Source organism: Falco punctatus, assembly GCF_963210335.1.
Source record: "Falco punctatus genome assembly, chromosome: 3".
NCBI classification, from domain to species: Eukaryota; Metazoa; Chordata; class Aves; order Falconiformes; family Falconidae; genus Falco; species Falco punctatus.
In genome coordinates this window covers 118296015-118323937 of record NC_137582.1, presented here as the reverse complement: position 1 = coordinate 118323937, position 27923 = coordinate 118296015, and the positions used below count along the sequence as shown (strand labels likewise).

At 47.1% G+C, this 27923-nt stretch overlaps 3 protein-coding genes across 6 annotated transcripts in view; all 3 read right to left on the bottom strand.

Annotated features, from left to right (window-relative positions):
• Positions 1-1513: 1513 nt before the first annotated feature.
• Positions 1514-7091, bottom strand: ADPRS (ADP-ribosylserine hydrolase). Its single transcript, XM_080381948.1, has 6 exons — positions 6819-7091; positions 5796-5892; positions 4746-4953; positions 4464-4648; positions 4274-4374; positions 1514-3738 (listed from the first exon to the last, which is right to left on the bottom strand). Exons 1-6 carry the CDS (start codon positions 7048-7050, stop codon positions 3446-3448), a joined length of 1116 nt encoding a protein of 371 aa, XP_080238074.1. The 5' UTR covers positions 7051-7091; the 3' UTR covers positions 1514-3445.
• TEKT2 (tektin 2) lies at positions 7076-27551 on the bottom strand. 3 transcript variants are annotated; one of them, XM_080381942.1, is made up of 10 exons: positions 27435-27551; positions 13405-13575; positions 12919-13044; positions 12084-12289; positions 11391-11534; positions 10729-10843; positions 10232-10339; positions 9648-9791; positions 8750-8829; positions 7076-8156 (listed from the first exon to the last, which is right to left on the bottom strand). In XM_080381942.1, the coding sequence occupies exons 2-10, from the start codon at positions 13558-13560 to the stop codon at positions 7943-7945; spliced, it is 1293 nt and encodes a 430-aa protein (XP_080238068.1). In that variant the 5' UTR covers positions 13561-13575; positions 27435-27551; the 3' UTR covers positions 7076-7942. The 3 variants fall into 3 exon arrangements, with proteins under 3 accessions (XP_080238068.1, XP_080238066.1, XP_080238067.1); XM_080381940.1 differs by lacking the exon at positions 27435-27551 and adding an exon at positions 15811-15820; XM_080381941.1 differs by lacking the exon at positions 27435-27551 and adding an exon at positions 15465-15788.
• AGO3 (argonaute RISC catalytic component 3) overlaps positions 16526-27923 on the bottom strand; it is a 41911-nt gene continuing 30513 nt past the window's right edge. The window contains exons 19-20 of one of the 2 annotated variants that reach the window (XM_080381928.1): positions 22125-27603; positions 16526-17061 (exon numbers count right to left, since the gene is read on the bottom strand). In XM_080381928.1, the coding sequence (XP_080238054.1) occupies positions 27495-27603 (109 nt within the window). In that variant the 3' untranslated portion in view covers positions 16526-17061; positions 22125-27494. The remainder of the gene's footprint in view (positions 17062-22124; positions 27604-27923) is intronic. The other variant, XM_080381929.1, reaches the window with a different exon arrangement.

The window sequence follows — 27923 nt, the reverse complement described above, 5'->3', positions numbered from 1 at the left end:
AAGGGTTATTTTCTGTCGTGTGTGTGAGCGCATGGGATTTTGGTTTCAATCACAATAGTAAAAAAGGTTGGGTTGGATGAAGTATGTCTATTTTTAATTATGAAAACTGCATTACAATGTGCATTTTTATATACAAATTCTTACTATTTTTTTTAAATTTGCCTCTAGTATCTTCATTTCTAACCTAGAATATAGAAGTTTTTAGTTTTGTAAATACTTATTACATGCACTGTCTGTCATAGTAAAAGTTGGTTTAAAATGCACTCTTTTTGTGATCAGAAACTGGCCTTCTCTTCAGAACTAAAACTACAGTACTTGATTGTATTGACAAAACATCAATAAAACTTATTGTATAAAAGGTGGGCTCAGCTGTGCCTTTGTCCTGTTATTAACGGGCTTGCCCAGCCTTGCTGGTGAGACCAGTCATACAGACCTCTTGCACTGTATTTCTTTCCCAAATCCAGCTGACTTGTTCCCAGCGGATTTGTTTCCCAATTAATATTTTTATGTGTAAGAAGGCACTGCATGTTTGTTGCGATTAAGGAAAAGATTCCCGTCTCCAGAAGTCCATTCTGAAAAAGGGATGAAATCCAGACCCTTCCAGACTGGCAATTATTAATTTGAGGAAGTTCAGTCAAAGTGTTGAGGATTCCCTTTCCCTTCTGGTTTTTCCATGACACTGTTTTAGGATTTTTGCTACCTACACAACCTTGTCTACAGCCAACCTCCACATCCCGGGCAGCAAAAGTAGTCAATGCAGTAACACGCAGAAGAAATCATGAATGACTTGTAAGCAAATCGCTTTCCAAAGCTAAAAGTACAAAGAATAAAGAGAAGAACATACATTTTCACACCTGATATCTTACCTGGAAGAGGAGACATTACTTGTTACAGGTGAAATACGTCCAGAGAAGCCTGACTGCCACGTGCACAAATTGCTTCAAAAGCTGACCATGAAGAACAAGCAGTCCTCCTGCTGCGAGTTGTGGGGGCACCCAGCATGCTCCCTGGTCTCTGCGTGATCATCACACGTCGGATTCCAGCAGCTGAACTCCCTGCACACGCCGCTCCTTGCGGCGGACACAGCCTGCAGAGGAAAAGGGCCTCTCCAGCAAACCTCCCTGCGACGCACAGTGTCGACGCTTCCCACTCGCCCTGCTGTTCACACTCGCTCACTCCCAGGGGGTTACGAACTCAGCTCCCCTTACGGCTCATGGGCAAGAGCAGCCATCTGAAAGTAGTTTTTACAGCAGATGTCCAGTACTAAAACTCACCCCAAATGAAGCAGGAGCCTCGGCCACATGCAAGATGTCTCCAACCAGCACCAAACTACTTTTGTTCTGCTTCCTACAGAATGATTTTAAGAAGCCGTAACAAAGTAGTTTCAGGTTGAGTCTTAGACGTGAAGCATTGGGGTGGGGAGAAATAGCCCAGAGGTTTTCGTACAGCTCCCCTTGTCATTGAGTATGGAAGCACAACTTCATGGCTTGAATGAAAACACAGGAGCAGTAGCTAATTAACAAAGATAACTAAGTCATTTTATTGCTTTCCACGGAAGTCAGAGCTAAATGTTTTAGTACACATTTAAATTCTGGCCTAAAATGAGCTGTATTTTTCAAACGGGAGCTCTTCTGCTCTTCACAAGTTTCAAAGATTTAAAATTATAAAGATGCTTTAAAAGGAAAAATATCTTCCTTTTAAATAGTTCCATGAATATGTTCACACCTCTGGCAGAATGATGTGAAAAACCTGACACTTTACATCTCAGATCGGCAGCACAAGACATAAATACACAATAGACCAAAATTCCACATGTTCTCAGGACAGAATTCATTTATACAAGGAAAACCCATTAAAACATCACACAGAAGACCGGCACTCGAAGGAAGTAGACTACAGGAAAACTGGAAGGACCTATGGCAGCCAGATTTTCCACACATGCACGCAGCCTGACACACACAACAACCATGTGCTGATACCAACCGGGAGTGAGCTCCACTTCAGCAGAACAGTCACTTCCCGGTGTCACAAGAAATACTGGAGAAATAATAGAGAATTACATTGTCACATTCAAATTTATAAGCGTTTCCATATGATGACTGCTTGCCTTTTTCTTTTTGTTTCAATTATTTCAAGCTTCCAATCCTTTTTAGGCATGCCATACCCAAGCTATTACACGCTTTTTTTCACCAGCTCCACTGGGCAAAGGTTTTAGATGTGAAACTCTGGAACAACACAGCTTTGCTAGAATGTCCTTGGCCACAAGTACCAGCTTCAAATGCACAAATTCTTTTAAAGTTTGATAAATTCTCCCCCAATTAACCTACCTATCCCTTTATTTTCTGATGATTCTTACCAAGTACAGTTTTAAAACTGTGAGAAGTAACGTAACTCCTACTTCCTGGTGGAGTCATTTTTGTCACTGACTGCAGCAGAATCAGGAATTCAATCCTTGGTTTCACAGCTATGTCCACCCAGATTTAAACAGCAGTCTCGCTCAGCGCTCTGGGCATACATAGGGCAGCATTAAAAACGCAGGATGCACAGACTAGGAACAAAGGAATAGCTTAGAGTAGTGGCAGCAGCGTGAAAGCCAGCTGTGTAAGAGAACACAAGATGCAATAGATCAGGACGGTGCCAGGTGGATGGCAGAGCAAGGCACACCAAAGGAGCAGTAGTCACACCTTCTTCCAGCAGTTACAGTGAGCCAACCGGAATTCTGTCTGCGTGCACCACAGGTATTTCTCACAATTGCAAAAAAACTGAAAAAAAATGCAGTTACTAGCAATGCAAAGAAACCCCTTCTCCCGTCTCTGGCACCTCCTGTTCTGCCTGTAAGGAAGCAAACCCCGCTGGGAGGTCCACCCTCCACCGCGCAGGTGGTGACCCATACCACCATGCTGGACATCCTGCAGGCTCTCCAGGGATGTGCCTCTCTGATGATGCCCATTTACATCCCTTAGCTGGTCAGCCGAGTGTGAACTGGTGTTTACGAGGGGTGTGCAGCCTAACAAAGCCACTGCGGGACAGGCACTAACAACCAAAACAAAAGCTGCGGCACACAGTAGTAGAGGACAACAGCAAGAAAGTCAGTGGATTAACACACCCACCTAGTAACTGTAATGACAGAATGGCGTAACGGCAGACAAAGCAAAAAGCAGAAATCTTATGGAAAACTAGATGCTCCTGTACACTTCAGAGGAGATGCACCCACTGTCCAAGGTGCCACATGCAGCCACTTCCCAGGTGAACTGTAACTGAAGGGTATGTCCCCTCTCTTCCAAACCAGCTTGTACTTCCAGCTCTCAACTCACAGCAGCAGGCGTCCTACCCAGGCGGAGGCTCACCGGTGTCTGCAGTGGCGCGGATCCACCACCAGATTTCTGACCAGAAAAGCAGAGGTGTCCACCTGCTTCGCCTTCAGAAAAGACACTCCCCTTGGAGCTCAGAGCCGCTGGCAGTAGAGTTCATACAAGCTATTTGCCAGCTTCTGTGTCTCTTGAAAAGCTTCACAGCTCTGCTCCCAGCTTGCGGGAATCTGTTCCTCCCCATAATAAGCCCCTGCAATGGCTCCTGCCATGGTAGCAATGGTGTCTGTGTCTCCACCCAGAGAGATACAGTAGATGATGGTTCTCTGCAGGTTGCTGTAGTGATCAGGAATGTCTGGGTCGGCTTCCATACAGCGCAAGAAAGAGTAAATTGCAGTAGGGACAGACCGCAAAGCAGCAATGCCATTGCCTGTTAACGAAACCAATCACCTTCAGTGCAGAACACCTGCGTCTTCCTTCCTGCAGAGGTACCTTCTCCCTTCTAACTGCAACTTCCTATTGCCAGATACTCTCAATACCGGTATTGCTGATTTTAGCGTGACAAGGTGCAAAGGTTTGCATCTCAGAAGTCTCCCCACAGTTCCCCCAGCACTACTCACATCATAGAGACCAACACCCAGCTACACCACTACAGTCTGGCAACACACATCTACCCATTCCCATCCAACATGAAGATCTGAGAGCCATTAAGAGATCTCAGAATATGCATGGTAAGTTTTTCTTAGCAAGACATTTTTTTCCCCACCAATACAGAGAGGGAGTAACTGAGTCAAGACTCAGAGAACTGCTGACTGGTGAGCACAGGCAGCCTTTCCAGCACATTCTGTGCCTGACAGGCAGCAGAAGCCAAAGTGGCAGCCTGGAGGAGGACACATCAACCAGACTTGCTGAGCTAGTCCCGTGTCCAGCTCTTTCCTAATACTTGTACTAAGAAAGGTACCTACCTAATTCAAACAATACATCTGCTTTAGGAACACTGCTGAGCTCCAAAAATTCCTTTATTTTCTTTAGACGCCTTGAAAATGGTAAATCCTCAAATCCCAGCCTGGAAACAAAAAGCACAATGAAGGAAAGAGAATGCGAAGAGCCAGACTAAACTGTACAAGGCAGGTAGCGCTCCTCATGGCTACTTACGCTCGAGCGTCAGTAAGAGACTTATCATCTGCCTCTACATCTTCCATGTGGCTAATGAGCTGCTCCAGGAAGGTCTCCTTGCTGAGCTCTCCCTGCAGGGCGAGATGCACGGCCAGGGCCTGCAGGATGGCCCCGTTGTAGCCCAGGGAGTTGGAATGGGTTAACTCAGCACTCAGCTTCGCAAACTGCGAATGAAAAACACACCATTAGCAAACCTACCTGAGAGATCACAGTGAGACTGGCCTGACGGCAGGGACTCCCCAGAGGAGCCAAGAACGGTACCTTCTTAACATCCTGGACATCAGAATACACGAGCGAGATGCCTGCCACCCTCATGGCACCACCATTGCCATAGGAGCCTTTCCCGTTAAACTGGGTTCTTGCTGGTTCAAACACATCATTGCACTTGGGGCTCAGGAGCTTCTTGAAGACATTGACAACAGCCATCCCATAGCCCCTGTTGGGTTCCTTCTTGTACTCCTCAGCAAACCTGGCACGGACAAGAGAGCAGCAGTTACACAGGTGAGAAAAAATAGAGGGGATATTTGGTCTGTTACTCAAGTTTGTAAAAAGGTTGTATAAAGCCACTTGATAAAATGAATTAATAACATACAGGTAATTCAGTGACAGTCAGGGTTCAAGTGATTCAGTTCTGCAGGGAAAAAAATCCGAGTCCCAAAAATTGGTGCAAAAGGAGGAAAGGGTGTATAAACATCACCTTTCACAACCCACTTGTTTCCCTCTCAACTTTGCCTTGAAATAGAAGCAAACTGGAAACATTTCCGTGGGTCATAACCACAAGGAAAGTCTTTTGTTCGAGTTCAATGGAAGAGTTTTATAAACAAATAAATGTCCTCCCTTAAGTGGAACCAAATGCTACCAGGGCTGTGGATTCAAAAGGGAAACGGATCATAAACAAACTGAAGCTGACTTCACTAATATTCACTAACTAAATTAAGTACAAACATAAATAGCAACAAATAAACATGAAAGGAAATGCTTCCAAAATTTCTAAGCACCCTCTTCCACAGAGGTGAATATACCTACATGGCTGTGATACAGCATGTCCCATCCTGCTTCATTTCTAAGCAAACTCTGAACTCACGCTAAAACTAGCACTGCTGCATGTTCCAGAACAGTGCAAAACACACAATAAATTACAGGATTGACCCTCACTTTTCTAATTTTTTGCCTCCACAAATTAACAACGATTTTCCCTTGCCCGTGTCCCCTTTTCACTGAAAATTACAGTGATTGCTTAATCTTAAGGAAGTTTTGCTTTCACTAGTAAAGGTCAACACTCTGGCCTCTGAAGCTGGCTGCTGTCCTTACCTCTTTGCCATATCAACTTCATCAAACTCTTGCTTGGCTAGCAGGGACTGCACCACTGACCTGCTCATGGCTGTGTCGTCTGTGTACGAAAGTGTTTCTAAAACAGAAAGTCAAAACATAATGTGACCATTCATGAACAAACTCTCCTCCTGTCCTTCTCCACCGTCAGCACTTCCCCGCTCTCCAAGGCCTAATTATCTGTAAAGCTGGAGTTAAAACATGAACGAAGTTCCCCAGCACTTGTCACTAGCCACAGTCATCAGAGTAAGACATTGAGCAAGAGAGATGCATCCACAGCACGCATGAGGCAGAATGCATTTCAAGATTAAGAAGAGCCAAGCAAAAGAGTTTGATAACCAGAGGCACATACAGACAAGCAAGACAAATCTCTTTCTGAAGGAGTTTACAGCATACGCTGACGAGCAGAGAAGAGAAAGCAGTCATGTTTCTGGACACGACTGCAAGTGAATCGTGTGCCTTTAGGGTTCTGCTGGAAGGGTTTACAGGGCTTGCTGCACAGCTTGGAACCCCAAAGCGAATCCATCATCAATTGCTAAGAGTTAAATAATCATTCTTGGGCTTCTCTTCCTCTATTCCGTATCCCTTTTTGGTACAGCTGCTCCTTGCCGACACCCCTGCACTGCAACACCCTGGCTTCGCTCCAGCATGAGCGGCACAGGCTGAGCACAGCGAACCACAGGTCCCTCCACAGCAGCCACTGGCACAGCACCCCAGGAACGGCCCTGGGGGAGCCAGAAGCTGGACACCGCTTCAGCAAGGTCACCCTCACCCGGGTGGGGGGCTCAGAGCAGGGCTGGGGGCTGCTAGGGGTGTCCCAGGGGGGTGCCCTGCGCTGAGGTGAGGGGTAGCAGTGCAAAGCCTGATCCTGGGGGGGTCAGGGGGGGGCTGGGCTCTAATCTGTGGGGTGCTGGGAGCCGGGCCCGGGGCGGTGGGTACGGGGAAGGGGGATGTGCTCCGGGAGGCCCGACCCCCGCCGTCCCGCTCCTGGGGTTTCCCGCCCACCTCTGCGGGCGCTGCCGGCCGGTTCCTCGGGCGGCCCGGGCGCCGGTTCCAGGCCTCGGAGGAAGCGGAGGAGGTCGGCCAGCTTCACGACGCTTCTGCCTTCGAAGACGGCGCCTAGGCAGTCACCCAACAATGCCCCGGCTAAACAACCGCGGAACCGGGAGGGTCCTGGCCGAGGCCGCGCCACCGGCCGCCCCGGGCCTGAGCCCGAACCCGCCGCCGCCGCCGCCATCTTCTCCCGGGCAGCCGCCGCCGCTCTCCTCCGGGCCGCCAGGGGGCGCTGGCCGCGGCCGCATCCGCGGCCAGCGCCCCCTGGCGGCCCGGAGGAGAGCGGCGGCGGCTGCCCGGGAGATGCAATTGGGAGCCAGCCGCCTTATTTCCCAATTAACATTCCTCATTATCGAAATTTAATCCGAGAGCCTAGAGGCACATCCAGGCTGCTTTACACCGCGCGCAGTTACTGAGCATCACCTCCCACCTGAGGGATGAAGAGCAGGTCCTGGCGGCACAGGGCAGGTTGGCATGGCCACAGGGAAGAGCGCGCAGGGCTTTGGGAGCGTGCCTGGAATAGAAACAATAAAACCGGCAGAATGCAAGCACTGCAATTCGATTTGAATAAATCCAGGGCTCCAAGAGCCAGAGAACGGACTCCAGCCCTTGCTTTTGTAGCGGCATTAGCTCCGCAGGGCTAGCAGGCCAGGGGAAATCCCAAGCCAAACCGGAATCGTTAAGGCGAGGGGATCGGAGTCGGTACCCTCACCGAGCAGACCTGGCCCGCTGCCACCGTTACACAGTCCCTTTTCAGAGCGCTGCCTTACGCTTTAAAAAGACTTTAAAAACGCTAAAAGAACCCAGATGGCTTCAATCACCAGGAAAACACTTCCAACGTTGTCAGATGACAACTGCTCTTGGGGACAGACTCTTTATTGTTTATAACGCTCTGTGGAGTGCAAAGAGGCTATAAACATCATACAAGGGGACAGACAGTTACATAACAAACGAGGAGGAGGGAGGAGAATTACATTAGCCTAACAGGACACAGATGTCCGCTTTCCTTGCTACAGATCTGAGTCACTGGCAGCTTTCTCTTCAGCCTGGCTGGTTGCACAACACTCCCCGGCGCGCTAAGCCAAGTCCAGCTGCCCGGTGTTCGGCGGGGAGAGCGCGTGGTTTGCAGTCCGGTTAAATGTGTTGACCTCTGGCACTAATTTCTCAGCAGGGACCACGAGCTTTCTCCGGCTGTCCATGCACTTGTTGTCCAGCACCAGGGAACTGGCTTTGTAGCCGCTATCTGTCTGAATGCGGTGAAGTTGTCTGTAAAGAGCGTCCAAGGCATCCCTGGGAACAAGCAGAAGCGAGAGGAGTTGGGTTCAACACGGCATTCACTTCCCAAGTTGGACAGGAACCCCCCAACTTCCCACTTTCTGGCAGCAGAAATATCTGTGCAGCATTTGCCTTTGTACAAAGAACGAATGCATCGGGTATTTCTTGGTGCCCAGCAGCAGCATTGTTTGGGTCTGTGAATAGCGAGCCCGCATGCTGCTCCTGGAGTGCAGCGCAGAGATGTGTGCCTTGGGATGTGCGCCCACGCCAGCCCAGAGCAGCACTTTATTTCTTCCTTTACTTTTCACCCCTTTCCCCACCCCCCCTTTTTCAAAACTCTCTGTGCCCAGCTGAAGTCGGAATCAAGAAGGGACTGCGGGAACCCCATTCACCCTCCCACCACACAGCCCTCTCGTGCCTCGCTGGACCCTGCTGCCTGGTCCAGCTGCCCACCAAGCCCAGAGACTTGTTTCCACTCCTGATCTGAACAGACTCGAACTCCAAAATGCAGCTTCTGGAAGTGTGCCAGCTCCAGGACTGCACACCGCCACGTCCCTCACACGGGCAATGTGGGGCTGCTGCTCTGCCCCAGAACACAGGAGACTTACCATGCCTCTGCTAGCTTCTGCCTGAGCGCACGGATCGTTCCCTCCAGCTGGTGGACTGCGGCTGTCAGCCCGTTCTGTGCCTGCGAGGTGGGGAGGGAGAAGGCAACAGCAGTTAACAGGGCTGAAGTGGCGGTGCACAAACACCACGGGTCCCCTTTGTCATGGTTTAAGCCCAGCTGGCAACTAAGTCCCACGCAGCTGCTTGCTCACTCCCCCCCTGGCCCCAGCAGGATGGGGAGGAGAACTGGAAAAAAGGTAAAACTCACGGGTTGAGATAAGAACAATTTAATAATTGAAATAGAATATAATAATAACAACAATTGTAACAAAGCGAGAGGAATAAAACCCAAGGGAAAAATTCAAGCGATGTTTGAGCACAATTGGTCACCCCTTGCTAACCGATGCCCAGCCAGTTCCCACACAGCCACCAGCAGCCCCCCGCCAACACCCCCTCACCCAGTTCCTATACTGGGTGTGATGCTCTATGGTATGGAATATCCCTTTGGCTATTTGGGTCAGCTGTTCTGGCTCGGCTCCCTCCTGGCTTCTTGTGCACCTGCTCGCTGGCAGAGCACAGAGAACTGAAAACTCCTTGATTTAGAGTAAGCACGACTTAGCAACAACTAAAACATCAGTGTATTATCAACATTATTTTCATACTAAATCCAACACACAGCACTGTACCAGCTACTGAGAAGAAAATTAACTCTATCCCAGCCAAAACCAGGGCACCTTTCTAGCCCAGCTACAACATTAATTCCTTGCTTCGCTAGGTGACTGTAGGATCCATTGCTCAGCCCCTCTGTAGTTTTCTCCAAAATGATCCACGTTTTTCAGACCCACTGGTCAATTCTCCCCAGTTCCTCCCAGCAGGAAGCGTGCCAGGCGGGGTGGGTACCTGATCCCAACAGAGCTCCATAGTGGGCCGACACGTGCGGGTCTCCAGGCGGGTGTGTGCCACTTTCAGATCTTGCATTTTCCTCCGAAGATCTTCCTCCAAATGTCGGATGTCCTCCTCCATCTCAGCAATTTCCTCCAAGGTCTAAGGATAAAGACACATATTACAAGGAACATCCAGGGATACAGACTAGAAAACAGCCCCCCCCATGCATCTTGGGGTTTTAGTGTGCTGGGAAAGGATTTTAAACAAGGGCTGGTGGGCTTCCGAGTACTGAACCCCTTTGCTCACAGATCAGGCTTTTCACACAGATCAGGTTTGGTGCTGCTGGTGTTTTATGGCCACAGCGGTTGAGACCAGGGCTGAAAAAAAAAGGCCAAAACCTGGTCCTGCTGCTGAGAAATGCCAGAGCAGCAACTGTGATAGCAGAAGGAGGTAGGATGTTGCAGGGATCATACATGTGCCACTTCACAGCTCTCATGTGGAAACCAGGCTCAGGCCAAGTAGCTTTCCAGACAGCAAACAGCCTTTTGGATTCAATTCCCACCCAAGGTTGTGATCAATAACCAAAGAAGCAACATTACATTCTGCTCCTGCCATTTCAGTTCATCACAGGCGCTTTCCAGGTCTCTAATCCTCTTGCGCAAGGCAAACTCCGTAGCTACACGCTGAGCCTCCAGCTCGTTGTTTGTCTGAAGAGAGAACAGGCTCCAGTCACATACATCTAGAAGGTATCTCCCTCCCAGCCGCTGCCTCTGAGGTTGGGACAAGCCTATGAACAAAACCAGCTGGGTTCTGGCAGCTGCCACGCGTGTGCAGGTCACGCAGCCCCCTGTAGCCAAAAGGCAGGGAACAGTAGCCAGTTATGTGTCTTCCTGGTTGCTGAGATGGCTGCAGACTCTTGCAGCACGATCAGGCTCCTCTTTTAAACCAGGAGGGCAGCTGCTCTCAGAGCGGCCCGTGGGCCAATGCTGTCTTTCCAAAGGCTCCCTTCCCCTGCACACACCACATGCCAGCCCATTCTCCCACACTGGATCCAGAATTTCTGTGCCAGTGATTCACAGCCAAGGGACTCCTTTACCTGCGCAATGGCAAGCACTGTGGCTTCCCGGAGCTCAGTCGAGGCTTTCATTTCTGCCTCAGCACGCTCCTTGTTGCATCGGCTATTCTGTTCCCACTCATCAAGTGCAGTTGATCTATGAACAAATCAGCAGTTATGAAAATAAGTGTTTGCAAGGCAGTTCAAAAGGAACCACCTGCTGCAGGCCAAGAAGGCTTTGTGCAGTACAAAACAATTCAGGAATTCTGGAGGTCACACCCTGTCTGATCTTGCTGCACCAGCTGGAGATTGCTACCCCATGGCTCCTGCACCAAGCCCACATCTGCTCAAGCTGGGGACACATCCAAACCGTGCTATGAAATGCCAAGCATGTGAAAATGCGCAGCAACTCTCCCGTAAGCTGTGCCAAAGGCCGATACCACACTACTTACTGAGTGTCACCTACAGCCAAGCACAGGGGAGGCAGGGCAGTTAGCTTCTCTATTTTTGTGGTGATAATTTAGATAACTGCCAAAAGTCTGTGGCTTCATAATTCAAAGAGCCACAACAAATCCCAGAAGCCAGCTCCTGTTCTGAGCTCTCTCCAAAGCTGCACCCATACAGCATGGAAGGAAAAAAGCATCCCAGGGCTCTTACAAGCACCAGCATGGATTTGGCCACATAAAGGCAGGCTCTTTCCTTACCCATCCGGGACCCGTGTTGGGTTGACCTTGAAGGAGATGTTGGGAGAGTTTACACTAAGCGATAAGCACATGCGATCTATTTCCAGTGCTTCCATCTTGCGCCGGTGGTCAGAACTCAGCTGCTGGCGAGCTTCCTGTAAGAGGCTGCAGAAAGCAGGGTTGGAGTCAGCAGCAAGGACGCAGAGGAGAGAGGCAGCTCACAATTTCCAAAGCTTTCAACACCACATCAGTCATCTTTTCAAAATGAGTTATGAGGTCCTGCACTCCCAGTGAGCCAGGCCCAACGTCATAAAGGAGCACGCCTGCTTTACCGCCTGCCTGGCTCCCCTGTGCTCTGCTCTGGCATTGCACTGGTGAACTGAGCCGCCCACCCTCCCGCAGCAGGGTAGTGACCCACAAAAGATGAGGGCCCAGAAGCTTTAACACCTCCAGGTCACCGATTCATGAACCAAGGCATGTGGCACAAGATACCTATCTGGGCCAAAATTTTCCGAGGATGCTTATGAAGTCTCCCTTGACATGCTCTCCCCTACAAACCCCCAGACCTTGGCAATAATCAGCAAAGGCTCCTCTGAGTGGGTCACTGGTTCCTGGCCTCCTTGCCCATCTCAGTGTGGCATCAGAGGCACATTAAACTGCTGGGGCCAAGCAAGGAGGGCAGAGGCCAGTCAACAGCTTTGTCATTTGCCTCACCAGAGCTGCTGGAAGGCTTCAGTCACTCTCTGCTGCAGTTCTCTCTTGGCTTTGTCTATCACCTTCACCTCCTTTTGCAGCTCCTCCTCCACAGGGTCCCTCACCACATCGATGGCACGACGGCTCTCACGGAGTGTCAGGCACTCAATGGAAACATCCAAAGGCAAGTTCTTTGCCTGGAGGGCACGTTCTGCTGCTTCCTTCACCTGGAAGAAGCAGCCAGCTGGGTGTGTGGGGAGTCTCTTTCAGGGATGAGAGGAAGAAAGGAAGGGGAAACTACCGACACCCTCATTAGGAGGGCTTCGCAATGGCTGTCTTTGCAGTTCTGAAACCTTTTAGCAAGTTTGGAATGAAAATTATGAGAGCTAAACACATTAGTCCCCTACATCTGCTATTTGCATTGGGAATCACACCTTGCTGGGGCCTAGTGACTCCAGGAGCAGCAGCCTTTGCATCTAGAACTAAAAGAATCAGAGATCCCACTGCTATTCTCTATTTAAAATCAAACCATTTTGGATTATGGTGTTCACATATTTCTCATTATCCTTCAGAGCTTCAAAAAAACACACACACACCCCCCGAAACAACAAAAAACATCCTAAAACCCAAACATAAGCATGCAATGCAGAGCTCCATAAAATGGCTTGGCTCAGCGAGAACACAGTGGTTTGTTTTCCAGGAAGTCATTTCATCAGGTACAGATCTCAGTATATCTGTGATAAGCCCCCCTTGAATTCCATATGGGCTTGCCCATTGCAGAAGACAAGCCTCAATTATTTAACATCCTATGTTGAGAGTGTAAGTTGATTTCCAGCCATCTGTCCTCCCAACGTACTTTGGCTAAGGCATCGATTTCTGCATCTATATCTGCAAGGCTTTTGTCCAGGGTCTCTTTCCATCTGTTCACGCTGCTGATACGTTCAGCCAGGCGGGTTTGGTTGTCATGCTCATCCCATTTAGCCTGGAATTAGAGGAAAAACACCATTACTCTTTTTTAAATTGCCATTGTGAATCTTGCTGAAGCTCTTCACCATTTTCAGGACTGACTGACCCCTCACAGGACTGCCATTTGGTCTAATGGTCATCTATACCAATGGAGAGCACAGAAAACACCACAAGTTGCAACGGGTGTGAGAATTACGCCCAGGGATTTCACAACAGTACCCATGCATCATTGCTCATGGGTTTACAAGAAGTAAATTTACATATTTAGCAGGTTCTGTAGGGGTAAAGCCTTCTCCTATTCCCTCATCCATACACCGAAGTCTAGACACTCTCCCATACAAACCTGGGAGCAGCCAACCCACCACAGAAGACCCACCTGGTTGTTAATTTCATTGCGGAGAGCTCGGGCTTCCTGCCGGACTTGGTGGGAAGCAGAACGCTGGCGTTCAGCATCAGCTGAGATGAGATGGGAGTTGGTGTGCCAGTCTAGCAAAGTGAACCGCTGTCCTGGCTTTACACTCAGCGTGGCCATTTTGCTAACAGGTGACTAAAAGGGAACAGAAGATTTTTGTGTTTATTCATAGAAATAGACCAAAAATGCAGATGCATCCACAAACCGGAAAGCTCTTCAAGAGAAAAGCAGCAGCAAGCTGTAACCTGGCATCTCACCTAACGCAGACATGTCCACACAACAGGGGAAGCACATGAGCAGGCGATCAGAGCCACCCTCTGCCCCCAGGCCAGGAGGAAAGCCCTGTCCACCTGTCTCTAGCTGGAGAACAATGCTATTTGCAGAGAGACAAGGAGCTGCTCACAGCACCATCTCCCACATAGTATTTATTGAACTTAGACAAAACGGCTGATCACGTTACTGATTCTGCTTTTGTTACAGCTATGTAAGCTCAGCCCAGGGTTGCAGTCCCAGGGGACTTGAAGGCTTTGCAGGACCAGTACAGTTTGCAGCCATCTTCCTTGCTACCCAGCACATCCCTGCAGAACTGGCAGGAATTGCAGAGATGACTCAACAGGATCAGAGCAGCTCCTGAGGAGACTGCAGGTCCCCAAACACCCACAGGCAGGTGGAGTTCTGGGGCAGACAAACTCCCTGGCTCCAGTATACCCCATGCCTGTCTCCCAGTCCTCCTCCTCGAGCACAGCCATCTGTACTGAAGCCCAAGGGGGAAGAGAAGCCAGGGCACACCTAAAGGAAGCGCTGCAGGCAGGACTCGGGGCTGCAGAGCCAGACAGAAGGCACAAAGGGCCGCAGGGCACAGGGGCCCAACACACAGGGAGAAGGGGGGACCAGGGAAGGGGCCCTCACCCTGGCCGGGCACGGGCAGCCCTGAGCAGCATGCCTCAGCTCCTTTGTGCCGGGGCCCTGCTGCTCCCTCGGGGCCAACCCTGCTCCCAGCCCCGCTTCCCACTTGCTTGGGGCCAACCCTGCTCCCAGCTCCCTCCCCTCACCGCGCCTCGGGGCCGGGCCGGCCCCGGTCCCGGTCCCCCCCTCACCGCCTCAGGGCTGGTCCGGTCCCGGTCCCCCTCACCGCGCCTCGGGGCCGGTCCGGTCCCGGTCCCCCTCACCGCCTCAGGGCCGGTCCGGTCCCGGTCCCCCTCACCGCCTCAGGGCTGGTCCGGTCCCGGTCCCCCCCTCACCGCCTCAGGGCCGGTCCGGTCCCGGTCCCCCCCTCACCGCGCCTCGGGGCCGGTCCGGTCCCGGTCCCCCCCTCACCGCGCCTCGGGGCCGGTCCGGTCCCGGTCCCCCCCTCACCGCGCCTCGGGGCCGGGCCGGTCCCGGTCCCCCCCTCACCGCGCCTCGGGGCCGGTCCGGTCCCGGTCCCCCCCTCACCGCGCCTCGGGGCCGGTCCGGTCCCGGTCCCCCCCTCACCGCGCCTCGGGGCCGGGCCGGTCCCGGTCCCCCCCTCACCGCGCCTCGGGGCCGGTCCGGTCCCGGTCCCCCCCTCACCGCGCCTCGGGGCCGGTCCGGTCCGGTCCCGGTCCCCCCCTCACCGCGCCTCGGGGCCGGTCCGGTCCCGGTCCCCCCCTCACCGCGCCTCGGGGCCGGTCCGGTCCCGGTCCCCCCCTCACCGCGCCTCGGGGCCGGTCCGGTCCCGGTCCCCCCCTCACCGCGCCTCGGGGCCGGTCCGGTCCCGGTCCCCCCCTCACCGCGCCTCGGGGCCGGTCCGGTCCCGGTCCCCCCCTCACCGCGCCTCGGGGCCGGTCCGGTCCCGGTCCCCCCCTCACCGCGCCTCGGGGCCGGTCCGGTCCCGGTCCCCCCCTCACCGCGCCTCGGGGCCGGTCCGGTCCCGGTCCCCCCCTCACCGCGCCTCGGGGCCGGTCCGGTCCCGGTCCCCCCCTCACCGCGCCTCGGGGCCGGTCCGGTCCCGGTCCCCCCCTCACCGCGCCTCGGGGCCGGTCCGGTCCCGGTCCCCCCCTCACCGCCTCAGGGCCGGTGGCGCCGCGGGGCGTTGCGCGGCACGCGGCCCGTTGCTAGGCAGCGGTGGCGGCTGCGGCCTCCCCTGGCCCGGCCCGGCCGTCGCCGTTACAGCCGCCGGCACACCGCGAACAAAACCAGTTACTATTATTAATTATTAAAAAAAAAAAAAAACTGAGAAGGCCACGCACAAGCGGGCAGGGAGTCAGCCCGTGCAGCACTGCACCGGCACCCGCCAAGACCCACGCTCCCAGGCCAGGAGGGTTCAAACCCCCGTGAGCACCAAGTCCTTAAAAATAGTAATAAACAGCAAAAGTGTGGCCTCTCCTCCAGACACCGCCAAATCAGCACCTCCATCTCCATCCACTCCTGCCCGCAAGGCTTTGGGACTAAATTAAGATGATGCAAGTGTATACACAGACGTATATCTATAAAAAAAAATAAAGTATCACGTATGCATTTCAAAAAAAAAAAAGATTTATTTTTTCAAATGAATATGGTTCGTTTACAATACACCCAACTTGATGGTATCTAAAGCCAGCAGAGATCTGGTGACTGCTGTGTGTACTATACATCGTACAGAGGTTACAGATGCCTACGAGAGGGAATGAACAGTGAGAAGTTGACATTTTACTGTGCTGGAAAGAAAGCAACTCTTGCAACAGGTAGAAAATTTTGGCAAGAACAATTTTTTTTCTGGAAAGGGGAAAAAGGGGCAGAGGACATCGCTTCTGCTTAGCAAGTACATCTCAAAACACACCGACACATGGTTTCCCTCCCACCCCGCATGGTTGCAGCCCACATCCGCAATACAAATAGGCACACATGGTCAAGATGGTTAAGTAAAAATAAAGGCTTTTTACCAGTTCATTTGCCATCTGTCTACAATCTATTTGTGCAATGTCTCAAGTCACTGCTCTACAAATCCCTTTTGCTTTAACCACCCCCCCACGCCCCCCAGTTACCTTCACAATGGGAAGGGTAACACCCAAACAAGAGGGGAGCAGTTACCAGCGTCTGAGAAAGAGCAAGACATACACATCGAAGGGAATCTCAATCCACTGGACTGGTTTAGTAGAATTTTATTCTGAAAAGGAATCCTGAAACAGCACAATATTTTATTGTATCAATTTTAAACATATGGTATTAAATATGCAAAATTTATATGCACGACATTGCTTCCAGCAGTCTCTTAAACAAATACAGCTTGATCACTAGCAAGGTTTATGGCACACACCATGCCACCTGAGCCACCTTCTCCTGAAGATACTTTAATACCCATATTGGCTCACAACCAAATGCTACCAATTACCATAAAAGCTTTAAAGTAATACCTGCTGATAAACAATGGTCTTATTTATGATCAGACACCTCCAAGGCCACGTAAACAGCCTAGTTTTTCCCCACCACAAGCAACAACACTATTCATCCACCAACTGGCTACCTGGGGAAGCTTAACTGCTTACACCAAGGGAAGAAACAAGAATATAACAGACAGGAGGATCTGTACCCTGTGAGCCCAAAGTGTGTCACCCAACCTGCGAAACGCAGGATCTGTACACCAGTGTTGCTGGTGGCGGCAGTAGGGGCTGGGCAACAAGCCTGTAAAAAAAAAAAAAAAAATCAGTATTTCAGACCAAAACCTTGTTCTGCCAACTCTATTGCTGTGCTGAGGCTAGCTTTTCAAAACTGCCTGCAAAAACAGACACAAAATGCAACTTTCTAGAAGCAGGTTTTTCTACAGGAAAACAAGGCTAAGCTGTCTCAAGGCTAGATTCAACACTGAAGATGCAGAAATGAGAACATCTCGCTGAAAAACAGAAATCAAGTCCAAAGAAAACTAAAAACTATAACCACTGGAGGAAAGCGATGTACAAAACCCAAGTACCCAAAAGAAGCCATTCTTCACTGCAAAGTTGCCAGAAATCAGAAGACAAACGTCATTTCCAGCAGTCTTCCTCTCACCGAGGTTTTTTGGCATTCAATTTCCCGAACCACTGAAAGAGCCCTAGTCAAGTTTCCACTTTGCTGGCACACCATCAGGTTCAAAAACTTCCAAGAGATTCTTTAAATCTAGCATTGCTCCAGTAGGTATTACTTTGCTATTATGCCTGAGTGAACACTAACTGGCAAGGCATGGGTTTTCTATCAAAGAAACTGGTTTTGAATATATTTAAGAGATTTGCAAGTGTAAGCATAATGAAAGTTTATTAGTAAGTATTTTAACAGCTAAGTTTTGCACACCTGTACTTAAATGGTTGTGGACCTGTGATTTATAGGCTAGTGCAGCCCTAAACAAAACATACAGTCATATTTTTCTGTGTTGCTAGATAGTATTACAGTAAGTATTAAGTTTCCAACTGCCAAATGTGTTTGAAAGACCTGTATCATTCTCAGCAATAAAAAAAACCCAAACAACTTCCATTTAAATGAACTTGCCCTCTGACAGTCTGTTTTGCAACAAACAGATTATCTTAAAAGAAAGCAACAGGTAAACAACATGGGATCAATCCCAACAGCCTTCCTCGGGCAGAGCTGCGACGAGATGCAAGTAAAGAGCACGGGCTCATGTCAGAGACTGACTCCAAACAGAACTGTCAATCAAAGATGAAAATTTGCAAGAAGGTGCACAGAGGTCTGTATCAAGAAGTTAGCACTTCCACAATGTGGTTCATCCTCAGAACACCTAACAGCCAGCTCTTGTAAGGCGATGTGAATCATCATAAACATTTTCTAGACAGGGTGAAAAATGAGGCAGAATCGTTTACCCAAGGTCAGAGAGGGCATCCATTTCAGAGCCAGCGTTGATACCACAGTTTCTGGCTGGATAGCTCATCAATATCTCAAAACTGCATCAAATATAATTTATTTGAAGAAGCTCTTCCGTTTCAGACTGAAAATCCACTTTTTTAGCAGCTTTAAGTACAAACTAGCATCTAAGGACACAGGTGCCTAACTTTTGTGCAGCACACAGTCTACAACAGCCTTCCCTCTACTAGTACCTCGATATCAGAGGATGGGGGATCTTCTCTCCCCTTGTACCACTTGGCTAACTCTCCATACCCAAGAGACCATACGTTTTTGTTGGCAGACATCACGACCCTCAGCTGCTGGCGAACTGGTTCTTGAAGAATCCTGTGATGTTTAATCCTCACCTCCACATTCCTACCTAATCAGACCTCTGCACTGCTCCTGAACAACGTTCCTCGTGTCCTTACAGCCACCAAACGGGGTAGGGGGAAGAAGCAATGGAATGTATGGAAACCTGCAGGAGCACAGTGAAGACATCACTGGACAGGCAACATCCAAATAAGGGCAGAATTAATGATTCTCCTTACACAGAGAAACATATCAAGGTTAAATCTTATTTAAAAAATTGCAAGTCTACCAGGAAGTATGTTTGATGACATCACTCTCCAGAAACGACTTATTTTAAAAGCTTCTCCTCTCTGGGTAGTTCCCATTCACAAGTAATTCAGGGCTCACTTTAAAGTAGTTCAACACAAAACCAACTCCAGTCTGACCAAGGACTACAAGCTTTAAAGCAGGTCAAGAAAAATACTATCCATACTACCAATGCAAACACAAGTTTTTCCAGCTCTGTTCTTGATCAGAAAAAGGCACATGCTTGCTCTCAATGAGTTCAAGTCCGACACAAACAGTTCAAGACACCTAAGCTAACGTTTGACATTCCCATCAACTTCCCTGAAGGACTCAAGCTGACCACAGCTTACCTGCCATCCACCCAACTCCTACCCAGTCCTTTATTTCTACAGGCAGTTGCTTTCACCACCATCACACTACCACTGCCCTTCGCGTCCAGAGCTGATTCACCTTCCACACAGCTACAGCGTCCTCAACATGGCTAATTCTATATAGGCAGCGGAGGGTGAGCGATCCTGTGGAGGAAACAGGGAGGTAGGTAAGAGCTGAGGAAGAGCAGAGCAACTGTAGTGCTACAGCAAAATTAACTCTACAACTGCCTGCTGCTGTTTTCCTTGGTAGCCAGGCACACTTCAGTGCGAACCGCGTGAAAATTGCAACCAGACATCTACCAGAGCATCTATGTTTTATGGAGGGGTCAGATATTGCTCACAAAACCCCTTGGCTCCGTTGTTTCAAATAGCACCGATCTACTGGAACTTGTATCTATTTCAAACCAAGTAAGGTAGCTTCAAGGTTTAGATACAAAACACACAGTTTGATTTAACTATACAGCTGTTACAGGCACTACCACCTGCTTCTCAGCACGGTCCTTTTAGGAGGTGAACAGGCACTCTTAAAATACAGGAAAATGCTTTTCCCCTCATGTAGTAGTTTTTGAAGTAGTCACATGGGGCCTTTTTGGGTCAACTGTGGATGCAAACATACAGGTTTCTCTAGCAGCTTGAGATTTTTTTCAGTATACTCAGCTTTTTCAATATGAGGACAAGTTTCCTCCTTGCATTTTTTAGAGCTTTCTACTATTGGTTTAATAGCACAGTCACCACTATCACTTCTCCTCTTCATAAAACATATAGCCAGGTCAGTTCAGTTTTAGGATTAATCCCAGCACGGTTCACTATGAGTAGCATCAATTACAGCAAACCCTCAGTCTCAAATTTTGCCAGGAAGAAGGATGAATTAAAACTATCCATGTGCACTAGACTGTTGGGTTGGGTTTTTTTTGGTTTGGTTTGTTGGTTTCTTTGTTTTGTTTTGTTTTTGTTTTTTTTTTTTTTTTGTTTGGTTTTTTGTTTTGTGTTTTTTTTTAATTTTTTTTTTAAAGTATTTTAATAGTGTCTACATTTTCAGTGGTTTATTAGCTTGTGTATTTGAACTGGATACTTTAAAAGATCATGCACCCTCCAATGAAAGCAACAGAAACATACAGAACATCTCTACTGCAACTAAACCCATGTGTGCTATAGTTGATCATCACCAAGGCAAGACTTCTAGGAAGAAATCTGTGCCCAGCAGAAACCAGCACCATCAGATGCAACTCCATTTCATTTTTTTTGACAAAAAGAAGAGACAGCAAATTCCTTCTAAATCTCAACAGCTTCAGTATTAACTAAATGTAGACAGAAAATAAACCAGTTGACAGGCAAGGGAAGAGATGGAGAGTATTGCTGCAAACAAGCTGATGGCGCAAGATTTTTGGCCCTTTTTAGTCTAAGATGAAAATGCCTACTACTAAAAGGGAGAGAAAGACACAGTTTTGGCTCAGAATTTAGAGTGAAAAAACGCTTTCTAAATCCTAGCCTAGTAACATTAAGAAACCGGGAATATAAAATAAGTTAACATCATTGCAAGCTTAAATACCAACAAAGTGGCATTGGGCACTGTAGTAAGACAAAGTCGGTAACAGACTACAAGAAAGACCAGTTCCTTTCTCTAACTGGAATCAGAAGAAATCTACACAGCAAAAAGATACTTGATTCAGAGTCTGTGGGTAGCGTAAGCAGGAGTGCTCTATTGCGCGTTAATCTGACAGCGTCCCTTTCAACAAAGAGGTGTGGGCAACTCCAAAGAGGGTCACTGCCCCGCTCTGGGACTGCGTACCCTAAATATTCTGATCACGTCCAAATTAATCAAATCAAAAAGTCAAAAAGCTCTGCTTTACTCCTAGAAAAAGTCCAGACATGAACATATTCCTGCAAAGATACCACTCGCAATTGAAGTGGGAGTTTTGCGCTTAAGCTCCTGATATTCAAAAATGTCCTGACATTCTAAAATGTCCTGACATTGAGTTATTCTACATCTTAAATGCCCAATACTGTATGAACAGTAATAAAATGAACACAAAATCATGTTAGTTTTAAAGAAACAAGGTACCAATTAAAAGTAGTCTGTCTATCAAGCTGTTTTATTCAGTCTCCTCTCAAACATGACTGGTTAAGCTGACTTTGGAGAAGAGAAACAAATCATTCAGAAACTTCTCCCACCTAAAAAGAAGTGTTAAAAGCAACATACAGACCACACACAGACCTATGAGCTGCACACAGTTTACCAATAAATATACAGAAACACCACAATAAAGGACAAGGTTCATCATAAAAGAAAAGTCCGATAACTGCTATTAAGACCATTACAAAAATGAAAAGTGTGTATTTTTTGCAGGCATGTGCAAGCACGTTACAGTGTAATCAAAGCAGAACTTTGCTATTATTATTACTTTATGCAGCATTACAAGGTTACTGAGGTGCAGTGTTTTAATAGTCTAGTCTACAGCTTTTCCTGACCGGAGGAATGCTCACCAAACTCACTATGGACCCACACCCTCTTCCACCCCCCCACCCCCCCGAGTAGGGCAGCATCACCCACCCCACCAAGCCGCTCCCACTCAGAGTACCAAAACTCCCAGAGCTAGGAATCAGAAGTCCCGTCAATACACGCACATCACTCCTTCAAACAACACAAGCCACGCGAGGTCTGCTCACAGCAGCACTAACCATCTCCCCTAAGTCTTCAGACAGCTTTCGGTTTGTCTACTTCATCTTTGGGAGCTTGCTACATCTAAGAGACAACATCCTTCAGGAGCTACGGATTCCCTTTCGGCACTAACCACATCCCCCCCAAGTCCCATGTTGTTGCTCCTCCTATACCCACCCCCCACACCCCCACACCCCCTCAATGTGAAGAGGTAAATTGCATTGACTAAATCGAAACCGATTCTAGCCTACCAGCTGAATTTGGTGATCGCTCCTCAATGCCTCTCCCTCCCAATGAAAACACCTTCCTGGTTATTCTTGGTCCTGACTCAGAGAAGCTGATGCTTGAAAGTACCCGAAAGATACCATCAAACACTTGGCATTTTTCAATAATTTATCTTAAATTTTCAGCCACGTACAACTGGAAAATAAAAATCTACAGCACCATCTTCTAAAAAGGCACTTTCTGAGGACTGTCTTGCTTAAAAAAAAAAATAAAAATCACTCCAAACTTTAAACAGCGGAACTGCTTTGTTTCAAAAGGACCCTAGTGTAACTACCCGTGTCAGGTGAGGGGGTACCTCTGACAAGATCTGAAAAGGCCAGGGCACACAGGATGGAAAGTGGATGGAGTCTCCATCAACACCCTTATTTCTGTAAAACTGATGCTTCAGTATTTTCCCTCGCAGGCCTCTCCCTTATGATTCCTTCCCCTCCATATGCACCTTCGCCTACTCAGGGACAACAATTTGGTTTTGTTTTAGTGTCACAGAGATCAGGATTCTTGAGACTCTGCTAGGGAGGTAAAACGTAGGATCCTGTACCCATCTTGTTCATACCTCCACTACTGAAAGTACAAAATCTTCTACTAGCGGAAAGCATCAATTAGCTCAAGCTCTAACCACTCTATTCAGGTTTACAAAAAAAAAACCAAAAAACAAAAACCCACCAATGGTAAGTGAATCGGCTACATGAAGTTTTATTTAAACATGTGCCCAAACAAAAGTGATATCCTAACACCTAGTATCAATCTAAAGTACCATCTTTGGGTAAAAAAGAAAAGAATCCTTCCTTTTGATATCCCTATGGATTTTTCTTCATTAGATCCAATCAACCTGCCAGTAGCAGCCACAAAACTCCACAGCACTGAAAGGGACAGAGTATCTGCTTGGCGTCACCGGAGACGAAGATGGCCATTTAGAAACAACGATCTCTGAAAACGGAATTTATAGTTTCAACATACATAATCTGAGCTTTTGATTCCTTGGTTAAAAAAGTGCTTTGAGTAAGGTTCTAAACCCTCAGTTCACAAAATGGGGAAAATATCAAAAGAGGACAAGATATGAAGAAAGTATAAACAACAACAACAACAAAAAAAAGGCCTCAAGCTTTAAGTGTAGGCTGAGCTTGGAATTTCACCAGAGTAGACTTCAAGACTAGTAGAAAACCAGTATTCTTATCTGGAATTTGTATGAAGATGACTGTCTGGTATCTTATGTGTGAGCATTTTACAGGACAAAAATTCACAGATGAAGAAGTGGAAATAGCTTAGGACCAATAGCATCTTGAAATAACTTGACTGACAACTTCCAGAAACCCATTTTACTCCCGAAAACCATTTTTGTGGCCAAACTTCCAAAAGGATGCCAAAATGAACCCTAGAAAAATAACTCTTGGATGCGTTTAACCGGATTACACATTGAACAGTAATACAGCGATCCTGAGTAAAATGGCCACAGCTGAAGTGCCCTACAAAGGAAAAAGAAACCAACCTACTTACAGCGAAGTTAAGTCATTCCGTTAGCAGATGTTGCAAGTTTTAACGTCTCAAACTATAAAACACTCTACTTCTCCCCAAATCCGGATCTACTAGTCGCCAGATGGCAGGTTTTGGCAAGGCTTTCTGCCAGGTTAGGAGAAGCGTTGCCACCGGCCGTGGCTCCCGCTCTCAGCAAGGTACCAGCACCGCGGCCGCAGGCTGGTGTGGCCGATGCCCTACGGCTGCTCCTGCCCCAGCCCGGCGCTGGGGCCCTTGTGCGTGCTCCCATCACAGAAGCAATTAGTGGCACTTGTACTTAACAAGTGAGGTCTCGGTGCAGTCAACTGGTACAGTGTCTTAGGAGACAGGAACCGTTTTTTTCTCGATAGGCATAAAAACAAGGCCAGTCTGCCTGCGAAGTAAGTAGAACTATCAGCCTTTGCCCACATTCCTCTTTGGACTATACACAGACAGCTCCCAGCAAGAGAGGGGGATCTGGTACGCCACTCAAGATTTCCCCAAACAGCACATAAAATTTGAGATTATTATTTTTTTTTTAAAGGAGAGCAGGTACAAAAATAAAAGAAATCCATATACTCTGAAAATATACTGGAAACTGCCACCACAGATGAGGTACCATTTATCCCGACCCCCCACCCCCAAACTGCAAACATCAAAATATATATGTTCTTAAACAAAGGAAGAACATCTGGCTATTTAATCTCAGTTAAAATGACAGCACCCTTTGTTACACTTGATATTTCACACCATTAATTCTCTTTTTAAAAAAAAAAACCAAGATACCTAACTAACCTTGATTCCTTGCTTATCTCCTCATTCCTTAGTGCAGTAATTGTCCATCTCCATTTAAATAAATATAGCAGCTACAGCATCATAAATGTGTGGCCCTCACAACGTCAGTAACTTGATATCGTAATACAAATAAGTATCGGCACTTTACGTAGATATTTGCAAAACCAAGAATAGAGATTAAAACTTCCAAATACTCTTCACATGAAAACCAGGTAAAATGCTAGCTTGACAAGTAATCGAAGTCATTTTCCCAATGAAGTTTCTTTAATTTATGTTTCGGTGAAAGGAGCGAGCAAAAAAGCTTCTCAAATCAGTCACTGAGCGTGGGCAGGACGAGAAGCATACAGTGTCTTTGAAAGGAGTGTTAAAAGACTTTTTAAAAAGGAATTTTCATCTAAACGCCATAAATCCCCAAGAAGTCTTTGTAAAATAGTTTTCTTAACAACAACAACAAAAAAATCTCTTTTAAAACACTCTTCTGTAAAAAGCCTAACCTGAACCTTTTATAAACAGAACTACTAGCTAGAGCGCTTCTAGGAGAAAATCGTCATGTCACCGACTAAGAAAAACATTTGAGAGACTTACTCCGAGACCATCGTGCTCAAATTATTTCGTTACACCGACCTCCCTGCAGCAGGTTTATCTGAAGGCGCTGAAAGGTAAGTGCATTAAGAAGTCAAAGAGCGTGGCTGGGCCGCCCTGGGTCCGCGGGTGCAGCTGACGAAGGCACACGGCTCCCAGGACCCCCGAGACTCTGCCGAGTCCCCCTTGGTCACCCCCCAAACCTCCTCTCTGAGGACCCCCAAGCCACCAGCCAACTGCCCACTGTCACGACTATTTCCAGTGCAATGTTGACTTTGCAAAGTTAGTCTTTTTAAATTATCTTCCTTGACGTTGGGAGATAAAATATGTATATACACTGTTTAGTAAAGCTCTTGGAGACAGTGTTGCGAACAGCACTACATACATTTCAATACAATGTACAAATGCACAAAATACAGTACTTTGTTTTCTGGCAGAAAAAATGGGGGAGATTCATGCCTGTTGAAGCAATACGGGCTCAGATTTTAGGCTCAAAATACAGTATATTGGCAAACAGCGGATTTCATGAGAATGACAGGAGATAAGCTACTTATACCGACCCACTGGTTTTCATGTGGAGAGCAGGTGGAGTTCAGAAGGGCTGGGATAACAGCAATGCCCATACAAACGATCTGCAGTATATATACTATGAACCAGTGCAAATAAAAACAGTCAAAAATGCAGTTCACGAGTTTACAAAGTGCAAAACTCCTCAGTCCTCTCGTTGAATAAATGCTCGTCTCTGACATCTTAAATATTGTTTTACCTTTAAAGTGGAATGAAAGAGTCCCATTGATTTGTTTTCACATTTCAGTGATTTAACATATTAGAACTATCCCAGCCCTCTTTATTTGCAGAGTGAAATGAAGTTACCAATAACTTAATTTTAAAAGGAAAGTCATTATCAAAGAGGAAAAAAGCCTAAAAACTTTTATTAATTCCAGACACTTTACTGATGTCAAATAGATTTAACTAAGCATGTAAAAACTTAGATCTTAATAAAAAACTCTTTCCATTTAATTCAAATATCCTCCACATTTCAAAGCCAAAAATATGGCCAATTCCTTTGTTAAATCAAAACACTGCAGTGACAAGTAAAGCTTGCAGAATTCTAGAAGCATTTTTGCTATTTTTTGATTTAAAAAAGGAAAATTCAAGATTCCTTCTGACTATAAAACTTTCCTTTCAAAATTAAGGCTTTTACTTTGTCCTTTTAAAATCATGGAGGTGTCCATTCTTCCACAGTTAGTGGTACAAACACTGCTTTAATACAGCTCAATGGACACAGTTTTCCTTTAGAACGCTTATTGCACTAAAAGATAGCAAAACAAGTTGTCAGTTTTTTTAAAAATAAACATGGTTACATTTCTAAAAAATAAAAGTTGATGTTGACCATATGTTCTGTAATAATTAAATTAAAGCATTATTATTACTCTAATAAATATAAAAGAAAAAAAAAGGAAGCTAAACTTCAAAAACACATACATATGAAATCACATTAAGGTGTGAGAGGCAGCAAGTAAACTAGCATTTTTCTTTTTTCCCAAAAAGACCTTAGCTCTAAAGTTTCAGTTCTGGTGTTTACTGTATGTAATCCCATAAAACTTGGGACATCTGATCTCATATGAAGCTTCAACATATTTGTCTTGCCAGATAGAAAATAATTGAAACTTTTGGACTAGGTAAAACAGCAGCTTTAGTAAATTCACCAGGGAGCAAGAAGAGTTTGGATCACTACTGCCTGCACATAATACCACTAGCTTCTTTGTTTGCTTTTTAAAAGGGAACTATTGGAGCAGAGAACTCCAAAGCTTTGAAGAAAGACACAAAGACAGCAGTTGGCTAAATTATGTTCAAATTATTGGATTAGTGTGCAAAACATCTCCCCCCCCCCCCCAATTTTTTCTAGCTAGTGCTATACATTCAAATGTACTTGGATATGTTCACATTCGAATGCTTGATGGCAATACTGAGAAAGATTCCTCAACGCACTGGGGTAAAACAATTACTTTTTTTTTTTTTTTGCACACTTCCCTCCCCCAAACAATCATTGTGATTGTTTGTATAAAGGTGGTTTGCTATTTTTTTAATTACACCATTGATTTTTTTTATTATTAATTTTTTTTTTGCAAAGATAGTTGTGCTGCCGAGCAACTTGAGGTAAAGGCATAAGAGGGTTAAACTACGAGAAATAAAAAAAAAAATAATAATGATGGCGGTGCTTCCTACAGGAGACCGCGCCAAAAAAGCAGTTGGCTGGTTTCATATTGCATAATAGTGCTGTGTTCCTCGATGAAGTAAACAATCTTCCTTGTGTCAATTTAAGGGTTAGCCTCTCGCCCCTGCACAGCGTCAACTTCAGCATGATCGGAGGCACACCCCATAAACCAACCCCACTGGAAACATACATTGTATGTGGCTTATTTTTCAGTTCTTCCTTTCAGTGAGTATGCTCCCATTTTATTGACTTAAGCGAAGTACATCGTGCGTAAGGTGTCTTGGTGAATCTGTACAGCCTTCGCGAGGGCCTGTGGATCTCTCCCATTGCTTTGTCCTGAAACATGGCTTCCTTCAGCACTGCAAGAAAAATGAGAAAAAGACAAGCAGGGCTTTAAATCATATTAATTGGGATCACAAAAGCCACCTTCACATCTCTTCAATGTTTAGGAAAGCAACAGGGCAATAGTAATAGAACTGTATACTGAGAAAAATCTACTTGTCTATTCACCCAGCAACCTCAAGGCTTTTGACAAATCCCTTTACCTTCGCTTAGTTTGTTCATCTAAAAATAAGCCTGTTACAAATATACTGATGGCCTGAAGGTTATGAAATACTTCTGACATACAAAACAGAGGTAGGTAAGCAGAAGGAACTTAACATTTGCTTCATTCATGACT

What these genes read in the sequence shown, in the direction of transcription:
- ADPRS (XM_080381948.1), bottom strand. Translation starts at nt 7,050, where the DNA reads ATGGCGGCGGCGGCGGCGGGTTCGGGCTCAGGCCCGGGGCGGCCGGTG. An exon ending in GGCCGGCAGCGCCCGCAGAG is followed by an intron (nt 5,893 to 6,818) that starts GTGGGCGGGAAA and finishes TTTCTGTTTTAG; the next exon opens with AAACACTTTCGTACACAGAC. An exon ending in ATGTCCAGGATGTTAAGAAG is followed by an intron (nt 4,649 to 4,745) that starts GTACCGTTCTTG and finishes TTTCATTCGCAG; the next exon opens with TTTGCGAAGCTGAGTGCTGA.
- TEKT2 (XM_080381940.1), bottom strand. An exon ending in GAAGCCTTCCAGCAGCTCTG is followed by an intron (nt 11,535 to 12,083) that starts GTGAGGCAAATG and finishes TGCTTTCTGCAG; the next exon opens with CCTCTTACAGGAAGCTCGCC. An exon ending in TGAAATGGCAGGAGCAGAAT is followed by an intron (nt 9,792 to 10,231) that starts GTAATGTTGCTT and finishes CTTTATCCTTAG; the next exon opens with ACCTTGGAGGAAATTGCTGA.